Here is a 16,137-nt window from a genome sequence, read left to right on the forward strand (position 1 = left end):
ACCAGATGAAGGAGATCACATAACAGGTGTCTTGCTTGACTTCAGCAAAGCCTTTGATACAGTACACCACACAATTCTGTTAAATGAGAAGTTCTAGGTATAAGAGGGGCAGCAAATAAGAGGTTTCATACATACCTGAAAAACATAGTGCAACGGGTGGAGGTCTCTCAAACTAACTCCAATCATACCATAAACTATCTTTCTGACCCAGAATACATTAATATTTGAGTCCCCCAAGGAAGTGTGCTTGGCCCAAAACTCTTCTTGATGTATATCAATGATTTTCCCCAGAGTGTCAAATACGGTGAAACAGTATTGTTTGCTGATGTCAGTGACATCACCAAGTGATACATCACCAAGTGTACTAAAGGACAGAGCTGAAGAAACACTCATGCATGTAATCAGATTGGTAGACAACAACAACTTTAAATGCAAAAAACAACATATTAGTTTCCACATAAGCAGAAAACCCAAACTTTTTAAAAGTTAAAGATGAGCTCATAGAATGTGTATCACAAACAAAAATTCTAGGGATGCATGTTGATGCACAACTAAAATGGACTGGGCATGTAACTGCCCTCAGGAAATGACTAGCTTCAGCATGTTCTGCACTTGGAATGATAAATTCTGTGTGTACTAGCTCATGCTTCGAAGCAACATATTTTGCATATGTCCATTCTGTGATGAGTTTTGGGATAATGTTTCGGGGAACAAATGAGCAGAACAGACAAACAATCTTTAAGCTACAAAAAGGGCTGTACAAATTAAGATAAACAGTAGTAAGGGGACTCACTGCACTGAGTTGTTTAAATCTAAGGGAGTTTTGACTGTTCCAAAAGAGAACCACATTAAAAAGAACACTGATCAGTACCCAACGAACAGGTCTCTACACGAACATTAACCAGATCCAGCCACTACTTACATCTCAATAGAAAAAAAAAAAAAAAAAAAAAAAAAAAAAAAATGCAAAACAGTGTTCTATATAATGGAATTAAACTGTACAACAAACCTCCACAAAAAATCAAAGGCAAAAGTGACATACATGCCTTCTGGAATACTCTCCAAAATTATTTGTTAGAAGAGTGTTTTTATACCGTAAAGGATTACCTAAAATGATGTGAAAATTTTTTTGACAATTGTGCTCATGATTAATTCTGCAATTTGAGGCATTTTACAATATGTTCAATAGAAAAGTGAAATACAATGTCCAAAAGGGGCAACTCAGTATGACAAGAAATGTATGTATCTATTTATGGGTGTAATTGCGTACGTTTATGTATCTCTGTGTCTCTATTTTATGTATTTATTTGTTGACAACATCCATACAATTTACATTATCTATGGATGGAGAAATAAATAAATAAAAACAAAAACCCCTAACAGAAAATGCTCAATATACTCTCTGTATGAAAAGTCCACTCTACTACACCAACTGCCTCCTAGGAAAGTGAATGAGCCGGTAGGGTCTTAAAGTTCAAAATGGTAGACCAGGTACAAAAACAACCGAAGTTTCCCCGACTGCTGGAAAGGCAGATGAAGGTTGTTGCAGTTTTGGAATCTCCAGTCCTCGTAACTATCATGCCACTGGGTACAGGTCTCGATCCCGTCAAGAAATGTATGAGTGTTGTTGTGCAGCAACATTTCCACACTAAATGACATCACACACAGGCATCTTCTGGAGAACAACAGCACAACCTAACAAGTCCTGCAGCAATTGCAGAGTTGTGACGGGAGCAGGATCATGTAGTCTTGGAGCTCACAGTGATAAACCGACATGTAAGCGATGAATGTGTGACGGCCACTCTGCTTGAAGAGGTGCTTTAAAGCAAATCATGTGTTGCATTTGTGACTGAGCAGGCCTATTCCGGAGCCCCTCTGCTCACCTCTAATGGGAAGGGGGCTATAAAAGGTGCCTTAAGCCACACTGAGCAGGTACACCATACGCAGCTGACAGAAAAAAACATGAACTTTGCTACTTGGAACATCTGAACTCTAATGGATAATGATATGGTAAATTGACCAGGAGGGCAGGGATTTAAGATTGATATTGCATCATTAGATGAAACTAAAGGACTAGGCAAAGGAATCAAAGAACAAGGAGATGCCTACATTTTCTTTTGGAAAGTAAAAGAAATTCATGAACTCTGTATTCGTAGTATTGGCTTTGCTACCACAAACAAACTCTTTCCACACCTTTCTGAGCTACCTTCTGGCAAAAGTGAGACTCATGAGCCTACACCTTTAAGTCACCAATTACCAACGAATAGAGTTACAAGTGCATACACTCAGAATCTCACTTGTGCAGATGATGAAAACGAAGTCTTCCACTAACAACTTGAAATACCTCCAACAATAAAACCCAATGATGACAAAATCATCCTCTTGGGAGACTGCAATAAATAAGTCAGTAGAGGCTCAAGAATATGGCCCAAAGTAATTGGAAATGCTGGGGTAGTGAAATGCAGTTCTAACGGAACTCTTCTGCTCATGAAATGTTCAGAGCACAACTTATCACTCATCACTAATTCCATGAACTCTTGAATAAAGATCCAGAGATGAATGACACAACACTTTCCACATTTCTGCAAAAACCTACAAAACTTCACCTTGGCAAAGTCCCTTCTCTGCAAGAAGTTGTGTGAAAACTATTAAACTACTCAAAAACAACAAAGCTGCTGGATCAGGTGGAATCTCTCCAGAATTTTTCAAGGAAGGTGGACGTATTCTTGCTGAACATATACTAATGTTTACTGTTAAAAATGGAACACTGAAAACATTTCTCCTAATTTCATAGATGCACCGACAGTTACCATCTGAAAAAAGGTAACAGAACTGACTATGGTAACTACCATGGAATATACCTTCTATCTGCTGCTGGAAAAATGATTACTCGAATTCTATCCAACTGTCTCATACCTCTTGCTGCAGACTGTTTGCCTGAAACACAGTGTGAATTTTGACCTAAATGCAGTACCACAGATATGATTTTCTGTGCCAGACAAATGCAGGACAAGTGCAAAGACTGTACATGATATTCACACATCTTGTAAAGGCCTTTGACTGAGTCAAGAGAAATGCCTTGTGGAAGATCTTACCTAAAATAGGATGTCTTGTGAAATGCATTAACATTGTTAGACTGCTGCACAACAACACGGATGGTATGGTTATGTCAACAATAGTGCTGGAAAAAAATTCGAAATCACAGCAGGTGTGAAGCAAGTTTGTGTGTTAGCTTCTACACTGTTTTCTATATTTGTTGGAATCATACTTCATCTTGTCAACAGGAAACTGCCAAAGGGCATAGAAACAGAACACAGGGCTGACAGTGGTTTGTTCAATCTCAGTAGACTAGGGGCTAAGACTAAAGTATCCACTACAGCCATCATTCAACTTCAACACGCAGATGATAAAGTCATTCTTGCCAAAGTCAGAAAAATATTTAGAATCAATCTTAAATGCATTCGATGAAGCATATACCAGCACTGGACTAAGCTTTCCAACATCCAGAAGATGCAGATCCTACATCAACCTGCGCCTAACTCTGTCGCCCCCAACACTCACAGTACAAGATAAAATCCTGCAGAACATAGAATGCTTCCAATACCTTGGCAGCCATCTTTCCGCAAATACAAATATTGATGCCAAAATCCAATACCTCCTCGAAATGAGCCAGTTATGCTTTTGTTAATCTTCAGGTAAGGATCTTTGATAATGATTAACATCAGCTCTATGACCAAGCTCTATGTATACCAAGCCACTATTATATCATCTCTGACATATGGGTGCAAAGCATGGACTAATTACAGAAGGGACATACGATCCCCAGAAAAGTACCATCAGCACTGCCTGAGTAGGATACTAAGGATGAAATAGCAAGATTGGTACACTAACACCAGTGTTCTGAGAGAAGCAAACTTTACTAGCACTGAAACCACAATCATCTAGCATCAGCTACACTGGACAGGCCACACTGTATGTATGCCTGGATCCCATCTATCAAAACAAATTATGTATTCCCAGCTAAAGGATGATCAAAGGAAACTAGAAAGACAACAAAAGCAATACAAAGATGTATTAATGGGACAACATGAAAAAATGTTGAACTGAAACTGATAGCTGGGAAACTACTGCACTTAATTGTTCAACATGATGGGAAGGAATTCAGCACTTCGAGCAACTGAGGCGGAAAATAGAAGCTGACAACCACAATGGTATGAAACAATGGGATCTGCTGAAGATAAACGACACTATGAAGCAGGCCCCACCAGGAAATGTGGAAAACTCTGCAGCTTCAGGATTGGCCTCTATAGCTACTTAAGATCCCACAGAAACTAAATTTCGAAAAAGACGATCATACTTGTCAGCAAGTGATACCCATCAGAGAATTTCTAATGCATCTCATCATTCCTCACTATTTCAGTATTCCACTTTTTTCCACCTTGATTCTCCTAAGTTTCAGTCTATTATTCATCATTATTAAATTGTGGTCTGAGTTTATATCTGCTTCCAGGTACACCTTACAACACAATATCTGATTTTGGAATCTGTCCGACCATAAAGTAATCCAGCTGGAATCTCGCAATGTCTCCAGGCCTTTTGCTAATATATCTTCTCCTATTGTGATTTTCCAACAGTGTGTTTGCTGTTACTAATTGAAATTTACAGCACGACTCAAGTAGTCTTCCTCCTATCTCATTTCTCCTACTACTGAGATATTCTCCCATAGCTGAATGAATCAGGAATAAAAGTAACAACTCACCAAACAGTAGAGATATTGAGTCATTGACAGGCAAGTCTACTATTCAGTGAGTTAGTTACCTTTACCTCTAAATCATTTATAATTAATGTTACTCAGTACTGAAGAAAGTATACACAATTCTGTCATAATATCTCAAATATGCCTATATGGAAATATAATCTGTCAGTTCTTTTAAATTAGCACTGTCAAGTGTGTTCATCAGAGTCAAGTTAAGTTCCCTCTCCATTTAGGTGAATATTTCTTTATAACAAAATACACTCCTGGAAATGGAAAAAAGAACACATTGACACCGGTGTGTCAAACCCACCATACTTGCTCCGGACACTGCGAGGGGGCTGTACAAGCAATGATCACACGCACGGCACAGCGGACACACCAGGAACCGCGGTGTTCGCCGTCGAATGGCGCTAGCTGCGCAGCATTTGTGCACCGCCGCCGTCAGTGTCAGCCAGTTTGCCGTGGCATACGGAGCTCCATCGCAGTCTTTAACACTGGTAGCATGCCGCGACAGCGTGGACGTGAACCGTATGTGCAGTTGACGGACTTTGAGCGAGGGCGTATAGTGGGCATGCGGGAGGCCGGGTGGATGTACCGCCAAATTGCTCAACACGTGGGGCGTGAGGTCTCCACAGTACATCGATGTTGTCGCCAGTGGTCGGCGGAAGGTGCACCTGCCCATCGACCTGGGACCGGACCGCAGCGACGCACGGATGCACCAACATCGTGCAGCCCGCCTCCAGTGGTGTCGCGACAGACGTGAATGGAGGGACGAATGGAGACGTGTCGTCTTCAGCGATGAGAGTCGCTTCTGCCTTGGTGCCAATGATGGCCGTATGCGTGTTTGGCGCCGTGCAGGTGAGCGCCACAATCAGGACTGCATACGACCGAGGCACACAGGGCCAACACCCGGCATCATGGTGTTGGGAGCGATCTCCTACACTGGCCGTACACCACTGGTGATCGTCAAGGGGACACTGAATAGTGCACGGTACATCCAAACCGTCATCGAACCCATCGTTCTACCATTCCTAGACCGGCAAGGGAACTTGCTGTTCCAACAGGACAATGCACGTCCGCCTGTATCCCGTGCCACCCAACGTGCTCTAGAAGGTGTAAGTCAACTACCCTGGCCAGCAAGATCTCCGAATCTGTCCCCCATTGAGCATGTTTGGGACTGGATGAAGCGTCGTCTCACGCGGTCTGCACGTCCAGCACGAACGCTGGTCCAACTGAGGCGCCAGGTGGAAATGGCATGGCAAGCCGTTCCACAGGACTACATCCAGCATCTCTACGATCGTCTCCATGGGAGAATAGCAGTCTGCATTGCTGTGAAAGGTGGATATACACTGTACTAGTGCCGACATTGTGCATGCTCTGTTGCCTGTGTCTATGTGCCTGTGGTTCTGTCAGTGTGATCATGTGATGTATCTGACCCCAGGAATGTGTCAATAAAGTTTCCCCTTCCTGGGACAATGAATTCACGGTGTTCTTATTTCAATTTCCAGGAGTGTATATCACTTTAACATAAAAGCAATTATAATAAAAATACCACAAGCGTAAACAGTATTTTGCCTATTATCAATCACTTCAGCAATTTAACATAAAAGTAACTATAATAAAAATACCACAAGCGTAAACAGTATTTTGCATATTACCAATCACTTCAGCTGGTTCATTCTTTAGACCCTCAGGTTGCTGGCCCTGAACAACATCTAGTAGAGCACCAAGTGCTTTGGTGCACAGCACAGGATGTGACGACCGACTCTCTCGAATTAATTCAAACACACTTCTTAGGCCAACACCAACTATCTGAAAATTAATGAACAATTAATTTATAATATGCTCATCAAGTGTGGAGAAATGAAAATGAAACCATAAAATGTAATATATTCTGAAAAAATTATGACATATGATGTGGGTACAGGAAAGATCACTTTAAAAAATCAAGGCTAAGAGCTACTGCAGATTAATTCACCCGAGTATTGCTTATAAAGTACATTACAAGACAGACAGCAAAAAATCCCTAATGTATTTTTTTAACCACCATGCAGACTTAGGAGGAGCAGGTGCACTGCCATATGTGATGTTTCTATTCTCAAACAGATAACTGAAGAAAATTATTAAGATAAACATATACATTGCACTCATCTAGAATGAGACAATATTCAGATAAAACTGCATGAAATTTACTGTGGGAATCGGAATACCAACACAAAAGCTATTAAAATAAATAGGAGTGTTAGACAGATGTACCACAGTCCTTTTCCTAACCTTTTATTATGGGTTAGTTTCACTATATAAGGTATTAAAAATATGTTACTTGGCAACTAGTAAGACATCCTTCAAGACACAGGAGACAACCTGCAATATGCTGCACATAACCTACAGAATTAAGCATAACATTTCAGCGGAACAATAAGAAACAGGTGAGAAAACTCATGTGACTTTTTAAGAAGTCATAAATAAATATCTACATGAACGATTCCCAGACTTCAAGTGTTTGGGGTGTAATACAAATAACAAAATATTCGAAAAACAAAGATGGTGAGACTTACCAAACAAAACCGCTGGCAGGTCGATAGACACACAAACAAACACAAACATACACACAAAATTCAAGCTTTCGCAACAAACGGTTGCTTCATCAGGAAAGAGGGAAGGAGAGGGAAAGACGAAAGGATGTGGGTTCATCTTTCCCTCTCCTTCCCTCTTTCCTGATGAAGTAACTGTTTGTTGCGAAAGCTTGAATTTTGTGTGTATGTTTGTGTTTGTTTGTGTGTCTATCGACCTGCCAGCGCTTTTGTTTGGTAAGTCTCATCATCTTTGTTTTTAGATATATTTTTCCCACGTAGAATGTTTCCCTCAATTATATTCATAACAAAATATTCAGATATATTACTGACAAAGTAAACAGGTTCATAACAATTACTGAGACGAAAGAAATACCACTTTATTTTCATAAAAATATGAAATTCTGACTTTGCATTGTTGTGAAACACCAACCAATCAAAAAGTTGATGAGATTAAAATTCCAGAGGCACAAAAGAAATTTCTGTGGACCTTCAAAGATGTAGTCTTATATTTCAAAGAAATACATAATTGAAGAACAGAATGTGGAACTAATATTAACCAGATCTTGGCAAATACAAAACATTCAAAGAAAGACTGCTTCTGATAACAAGACAATGAAAATAGAGATGTTGACAGTTGTTTCAGAGAAAATGCATGATCAAATTAGATGGTATTCTGTTTGTTCCACAGATCCACAGTGAGTGTATCCTTGTGATGGAAAACCATGAGAAAAAATAGTAAGTTAACACATGAGAAAAGAATTGATCTGCAAATCTGCCGTCTCCAAATCCTAGGTGGACTGGTCCTGAAGGAAGTGGAAGAATTAACATATTTTTAACTCATTTTCATTTACAGAGGAATACAAAACTTAGTAATTAATATAAAGGTGTCCTATGCAATCATTGTCAAGCATTTTCGAAAGAAAACAGTTTATAATGCTCGTTTCCACATGTAACAGTCACTAATGATACGGTTCTAAGCTTGCATAAATAGGGTAATGTGTGCTATAGTGTTCACATATATCTGGCATGAGTTTTATATGACATGGGTTTAAGCCTTTGATTCATTTCTGAGTTACAATTTTCCATTTACAATGACACTAATTTGTAATGTTTTTTGGTTGAGCGTTGTGTCTGCAGCAAGGTAATGAGTAATACAGCGCTAGCTCCATTTTCACAATAATAACAGCAACCTTTTAAGGAATATTACTGGAGAAACACCTGGAACTATTTCAATGGTATACAGCCATCAGAAAGCACAAAGTGATCACTAGACGTGAGTTTTTCTGATTTCTCTCCTATAAGTGCTCCATCATCTGTCACTGTATAATATTGATTATTAATTTTTATATCCACTAATGGGGACCCTGATCATAAACAGTCTGCAACTCCATGATATACTAACCTACACCAAAGGTTCATCATATTTAAGTGAACAGCCCTATTGTGTTCTGTAGTTGATTTAACAACTAAATACTAAATTAAATAACCTTCACAGTTATGCAATTTTCATTTTAAAAATATCGCAGTTGTTTAATGAAGTACTAACAAACACAATAAGTCTGTTGGATGCATGTGTTATTTTTACTTTAAATGTGAACGTTTTAGGATAAGCATTACTGTGACTGTTACTGACAACGAATGAAACATCAAGTTTACTGTTACCAGTCACTGTTTAATTTATTTCCACAGTGCCTCTCACAGGTTTAGAACTCCATCATCAGGGGGATTAATTTGTATTAGTATAACGTGTGCATGTTGTGTTACGACTTTCAGGTAACCTGTGGCTCTGTGTCCAGTGGTCACAGGCTCCTTTGTCCGTCATAACACATCGCATATAAACTGTCAGACTTTGTAAACAAAAGATGGTATCTGGAAACAAGACAGCACCTTTGTTTACAAGCTGTGGTAGTTTATTAGTGATGTGTTACAGCAGAGAAAGTAAGTTTCTTTATCATCTTTGCTTAAAAGTGTGAGGTGAGCCTGTTATCAAAAATGGTTCAAATGGCTCTGAGCACTACGGGACTTAACATCTATGGTCATCAGTCCCCTAGAACTTAGAACTACTTAAACCTAACTAACCTAAGGACAGCACACAACACCCAGCCATCACGAGGCAGAGAAAATCCCTGACCCCGCCGGGAATCGAACCCGGGAACCCGGGTGTGGGAAGCGAGAACGCTACCGCACGACCACGAGATGCGGGCGAGCCTGTTATCACTTGAGACAATGCCACAGTTTACGCCAAAGTCATAATATGACATGTATTGTCAAACTAATACATAAAAATACACCTGATGATGAAGGTTTAAGCACTTGAAATGCATTGTTGATATAAATAACAGAAAACCTGTTTCATTTGGTATGTGTTAATCCTGAACTGACATAAATTATAACAGCGAACGTCATCAGATACAGATAACTAAGCATTTATTATTACTGTGTACATAATTATTAAATAAACAATGTGATATTAAGTAGCTTCACTTAGTTTTACTTTATCAAGTTTGTTGAAAAAACATTACACAATGTCAGCAAAGGGGAACTATTTATCTTACAGAATTAATGGACAATAACTGCAGGCATCATGTGGACAAGCTAATTTTCTTGAATTAAGTAATATTAAAGTGGATGAATGAGTACAGCCTCAAATTATATCTTTGTAATTAAGCATACAAGGGATACAGAAGGTATTAAACCTGCATCAAATGAACAATCTACTTACAAAACAAATGGACCTACTTTAAATAGTCTTTAATTACAGCAAGTACTACTGTAATATATAAATATATAGTGGTAAATGAATGACAACACTTTTTATCATGGTGTAAAAATCAGGAAATTGGCCTAGTTACAAATAAGAGCTGGAAGAGAGGCATGTGACTCTGTGGCTTCAAAGGTTCACTCCTTCTTTTTACAGAAGCATGTATTTGTGTGACACCTACAAATAAATGGAATATTTATTTCTCGTGCCATACACAAATGAATGGACTGTAGTGTCAAACAATCTAAGTCTGGAGGGGAAAAAAAACATTGAAGTGCAATTCTATAAGAACACACCTTTGGAACTTTCAAGATGTTATCCCTGACTTTGTCTGTGTTATCTTCACTGTCACTTTCAACATCATTGTTCCCATCGGTTGCGGGAACACTGGACGAAGAAGATAAGTAAATCTGACAGGCTTGTTTAACCCATCGCTCCAGCACCGCTTGCCGAACATTGGCGAATACGGCGAAACTTGATGCGTTGGTTGATAATTCAACGTCTGGTGGATTTGACAGATTTGTAATTTCTCCACAAGGTTCTACTTTGACTTTCCTTTTCTCTTTTCCTTTCGACAGTTTTGCAGTTTTCCCTTTCTTCCATTCCGCTTTTCTCCTAAAACAAATGGCATTCGACGATTTGCTTAGTAACGAATATTTGGCAGTAACCACAACAAACTAATTTGCAATCAAAATCAGCAAAGCCAAATTTCTACACAGGCAAAAAAAAAGGGAAAAAAACAAGGAGTCGTCACTACAGCATACGAAAGTGTTTGTCCTACCTTTGGTGATCAGGTAAAACTTTGAACTGTTCATGGAAGTATCTCCCAAGAAGTTCTGGTTCTGGTAGCATTTTGTCCCACTCACCCGCACCCATTTCTTAAAGCTATCTCCAAATAAAACACATGTCAACATGTCACTTGATCTGTCATGTTGGAGATTAATTCTGTATGGTAATAAAATGAGACTTTTATTCATAACAGTTGGGTAGGAATACTTTTCATTTTAGCTATTTTTAACTATTGATGCCACACACAGCCTGGATTTTCAGGTATGTTTGGCTTCACCGCATCTGTAAGCCGGCGTAATATTGTCAACCTTCCAGTGATCCATAGATATTGTACTTCTACACGGAGATATTCCTGTGCGCAGCAATTGAACTTCTCAGATACTGTGTGCAAAAATAGATTATTTTATTTATTTATTCGTCCAAGGACATTCTTTTAATGGTATAGGATTTATCATTGTACAGCAACGAACACAAATAGCTCAAAATTATACATATTTAAAGAAAAACGTATGTAAGTATGCTCTTATGAGGAACCGACAGGAGGTCCGCTGGAGCTTTGATGAAGCACTATCCCAGCATTTGCCTGAAAAGATTTAGGTAAAAACACGGGAAATTTAAATCAGGATGGATGAAGAGAGCAAACACCATCCTTCCGAATATGTCAATGCATCTTAATAACTGAACGCCTCAATCGGTTGGTCACTATTGTACAATGTTTATAGAATTATGGCTTACATGTCTTAAGGCCATTTCACACTGGCCGTCATGACACGTCACGTCAAAACATTCCACAATGCATTTCAAATAGTGACATTCACACATGCTATCAACAGAACATCACGTCGAGGTTTCTCGGGAAGAAAGTTTTGAGATTAAATTAGATACACTTTTAGTTCCAATTGATTCAAAGTGAGGAGATCCTCCACGATGTAGAACATTTCAAGAATAGAAGAATACACAACAAATGTTTCCGGTGAAAAACAGATATGCTGTAGGAAACACCAGCTCCAGAATAACGTGCAAAGTGTATTTGGCTGTGCTTTGTACAGCAGATGCGCATTAGGGAACATTTTGTACTCTTAGACAGAGAAGTTTTTAACAGTTTGTGATTTTTGGCTATCGACTCGTTGTGTCAGTTTATCTGGCTTAGTAAAGATACGTCCACACATGAAGGTACAATTTCCGAAATTCATACCGGTAAAAACGGAGTTATGGTTCGCGATGTTGGTCTTTGTATTCACACGGAACAACTTTACCGATGATCGCACGAAATCCGCAATAACAGTGAGCAGTGTAGAGGTCCGTTTATTTATATCTACACGTCACGCTCACGGGAGGTACTGTGGCTGGGCGTCTTTTAAAGATAAACTTTGTCTTTCTCGAAGGCATTGATAAATGTCTCTGTCATCAAGGTATGGACTAAGGTATCGTTCTGACTGTGGCAGCCTTTCTAGAAAACGAACTAAAGCAGAAGCTCTTTATACGTCTGCTGGTTCATTCGTTGAAAATTTGGAAACCAATGCTGTATTTTCTTCCATTTAAAGTGAGAACGTCCCACTTTGTACTAAGTACATAAATAGATCTATGTAGAACGAAAAAGTACTTAAGAAACTTCCCCAATGCTATATAAATGTCATGGTTGTGTGACGTTCTAATTTGTGCGAAAAATTTCGACTATTGCTATACTTTCTTTCTTTGAAACCAAGAAACCACCAACCACTTACCATACTGGTACTTACATAGTGGTACATATTACAAAAAATAGCCCCTGTAGTACTAAAGAAACCCAAGGGTTGTGTGAAGTGTGTTCTAGTTTGTGCGAAAAATTACAATGCATTGCCAGGTAAGTAATCCTCTTCCTCTGCTCCTGAAAGTAACTGAAACAACAAGAATAACTCAACCAGGAATAAACATTTACCAGTACCAGAATATATTTCGTCTGCACACATGCTTTATTTGAAGACGTTCTTGTTGTAAAAAGAAGTCTTATCAAATAATTAACTTCTAAATTTTTTAAATATTTTATAGGCTGCTGAAAGTGAGACTAAGTCAGTCGCGTATTTATGTGGTTTCTCGCTCAAAGACATTTTTCAAAAATTCTCTAATATAACGCAAGGTTACACTATTGCCATTTCCCCATTTCAAGATTTATGTATATCTCCAACCAAAGTTTTCAAAGATTATGTTTATCTACATTTGTGAACCAAATTTTATTTACAAAATGAAAACCTACTGAATTTGTTTCTGTATGAATAAGTTCTACAAGATAGTGTTTATCTCAAACAACAAACGATATTTCCATTTTATTTAAAGAACCAAAAATCTAATATTATTTTTAAATAAACTCTCCAAGATCGTGTTCATACCATTGTTTTTAAAAATAAAAATATAATGAATTATTCTCTTTATAAATAAGCTCTGTCATACCTCATCTCTCTATTCTGTAGATTTCAATTTTAATTAAAAACTCAAAGAATATTTCAATCATAAACATTTTTATTTTTTAAAAGCTAAATTTTTTATATACAAATCAAATCAGAACAAAAATGCACTCCAGGCCCGAGCTAATTCAAACTTAGAAAATTATGGGAAAGAAAAACATGGATTAAGTTATGCTGTTTTTGAAAATTATTGTAAACAAAAAAATTATTCAAATCAAAGTAAACAAGAACTAGAGAGATTTCTTGATTACTTTAACATGAAAGAAATGAAGAACAGATAACTAAGATAAAAAAATACAAACTAATTTATAGCATTTGTAAAACAAGAAAATAAAAATTATACTAAACCTAATAACGAAAAACTGATCTCTACTACAGTAAACCATGCAACAATTATATTAACAGATAATCAATTGAATGAAAAATCTTTAAAGGAACTTCGTGAAATCTGAAAACCAAATAATTTAAAAAAGTGTTCCAAACTTAATAAGTAACAGTTTATTGTCTTACCAAAAAGATTAGAAGACAATATTAATAATAGTGATAGCTTATTGCCCGCATCTCGTGGTCGTGCGGTAGCGTTCTCGCTTCCCACACCCTGGTTCCCGGGTTCGATTCCCGGCGGGGTCAGGGATTTTCTCTGCCTCGTGATGGCTGGGTGTTGTGTGATGTCCTTAGGTTAGTTAGGTTTAAGTAGTTCTAAGTTCTAGGGGACTGATGACCATAGATGTTAAGTCCCATAGTGCTCAGAGCCATTTGATAGCTTATTGAATAAAAAGTCTTTAAACGATCTTTGTAAAAACTGTAAAACAAAAAAATTAAAAAAATATTCTCAACTTGATAAACAACGATTACTACATGATTTTATTTCTTGATAAAGGAATTTGAGTCGGAACTTTGCAAAGTATTAAAAGATAGTTTAAATCAAATAATTCACATACGAAAAATTTGGAGCCTGAAAAATAATCTAATTATATTACATATTAAGATTCAAACAATTTATCTAGTTGGGTAATGTCTCAATTTTTACCATTTATCGATTTCAGTTGTATAAATCCAAAATGATTTAATTCTGACAAAACTTCAACTAGCAAAAGAACATCTATGTGGTTATATTTTAGAAGTCGATTTAGAATATCCAAAAAAAAATTGCATGATTTACACAAAGATGTTAGCATCAGAAGAGGTATGTAAATGATTAACAACATTGAGTAAAAAAAAGATTTTGTGTTACATTACAGAAAATTATAAACAATATTTAAATCTTAAATTAACTTTAAAAAAATCAAAGAATATTTTCATTTGAACAAAAAGTTTTGTTGAAAATATATGCTTATTTTAATACAGAAATGAGAATTAAAGCCAATAACGATTTTGAAAAACATTTGTATAAGTTAATGCACAATTCAGTGTTTTGAGAAACGATGAAATATATTAGAAATAAAAAATATTAAAATAAGACAGATCCAGAAAACATATGAAATGTATTTCAACACTAAACTACCAACATTCTACAAATATTCAGAAAATGTATGTGCAGTTCATATGAAAAATACAATAGCAAAATTCAATAAAACAATTCATATAGGAGTGAGTATTCTAAATATTACGAAAATGAAAATGGATGTTTTTTATTACAATCTTATGAAACAAAAATACAGTGAAAATATTAAGTTAAGTTATAGCGATACAGATTCGTTTATTTATCATATAAGAACTGAAGATTTTTATATAGGTATGAAATCCATGACAAACGAATTTGACACAAGTAATTATGGAAGTCAACAAGAAAGTTTTAGAACAAATGGAAAATAAAATTTGTGGAAAATTCTTTTCAGAACATGTTAGTTCAACATTGAAATTGTTTACTTCTAAAAGTGGTGATACAGAAGAGGAAAAAATCTAAAGGTGTTAAAAAATCTATTATAAAAAGAGAAAATATGAATGTCAAGTATTAACTACTTTAGATAACAAACAACATAAAAAAGATTTTAATTGGAACATTTAAACATGAATTATGTACAACTGATTGTAATAAAATAGTTTTTAAGTTGTGACTGTGATAAACATGTTATATTGCAAAATGCAATTAATAAAATACCACAAGATCATTATATACTAAACTCAAATAATATATGCTAACAGAGCTGTGTTACTTGAATTAAACAGTTGCACACTAGATTAACCAACTCAAAAATTAATCAGTTCTTAATATTTGTTCATGATATGGTAGTTTTTTATACGTTTTCAGATTCATTTTAGAAACAAGATCCCAACAAAAATATTTAACTTTTGGTAGTACCTTTTATTTTGTTTTTGATTATACTTACAGCCGAGAATATATTTAAAATAAACTTTAATTTTTTTTAAAAACTTTTGCAAGTAAATGTTTTTTATTCCTGTTTTTAATACGTCCCTCTATATGTTCATATATATTTTCGCTATACACTTTCTTGTTACTTTTTTATACAGTCATTTCAACTCATGTTTGAACGTATATTATAAATTGAAATTTTTATTTCTTTATGAATTTCTTTTTCTTATTTGCACAGTAGAAAAATATATTTATTTTCACTTTCCTTTTACTAAGAAAAAATTTATTAAAATCTAAAGTGAAACCTAATAAAATTTTACTATGCACAAAAAGTAAGCCAGATTAAAAAACAGACAAAGCATTCAAACAATTTGATGATAAAGACACTATGACATTATAAAAGCTAAACCCCTCCAAGACAGAGACTTTGCAAGGAAATGAAAAATCAACATTTATTAATGAATCAGGATTATATCCTTAAATATTAATAATCAAAAAAG

The 16,137-nt window shown here is 36.3% G+C and overlaps 1 protein-coding gene across 1 annotated transcript in view; it reads right to left on the reverse strand.

The window, feature by feature from the left end:
* LOC126481961 (E3 ubiquitin-protein ligase MYCBP2-like) overlaps positions 1-11,189 on the reverse strand; it is a 147,436-nt gene extending 136,247 nt beyond the window's left edge. Inside the window, exons 1-3 of the mRNA XM_050105924.1 lie at positions 10,875-11,189; positions 10,390-10,708; positions 6,415-6,568 (exon numbers count right to left, since the gene is read on the reverse strand). Coding sequence (XP_049961881.1) covers positions 6,415-6,568; positions 10,390-10,708; positions 10,875-10,969 — 568 coding nt within the window. The 5' untranslated portion in view covers positions 10,970-11,189. The remainder of the gene's footprint in view (positions 1-6,414; positions 6,569-10,389; positions 10,709-10,874) is intronic.
* Between the last annotated feature and the right edge of the window lie 4,948 nt (positions 11,190-16,137).

Source organism: Schistocerca serialis, chromosome 5, assembly GCF_023864345.2.
Source record: "Schistocerca serialis cubense isolate TAMUIC-IGC-003099 chromosome 5, iqSchSeri2.2, whole genome shotgun sequence".
Lineage (NCBI taxonomy): Eukaryota > Metazoa > Arthropoda > Insecta > Orthoptera > Acrididae > Schistocerca > Schistocerca serialis.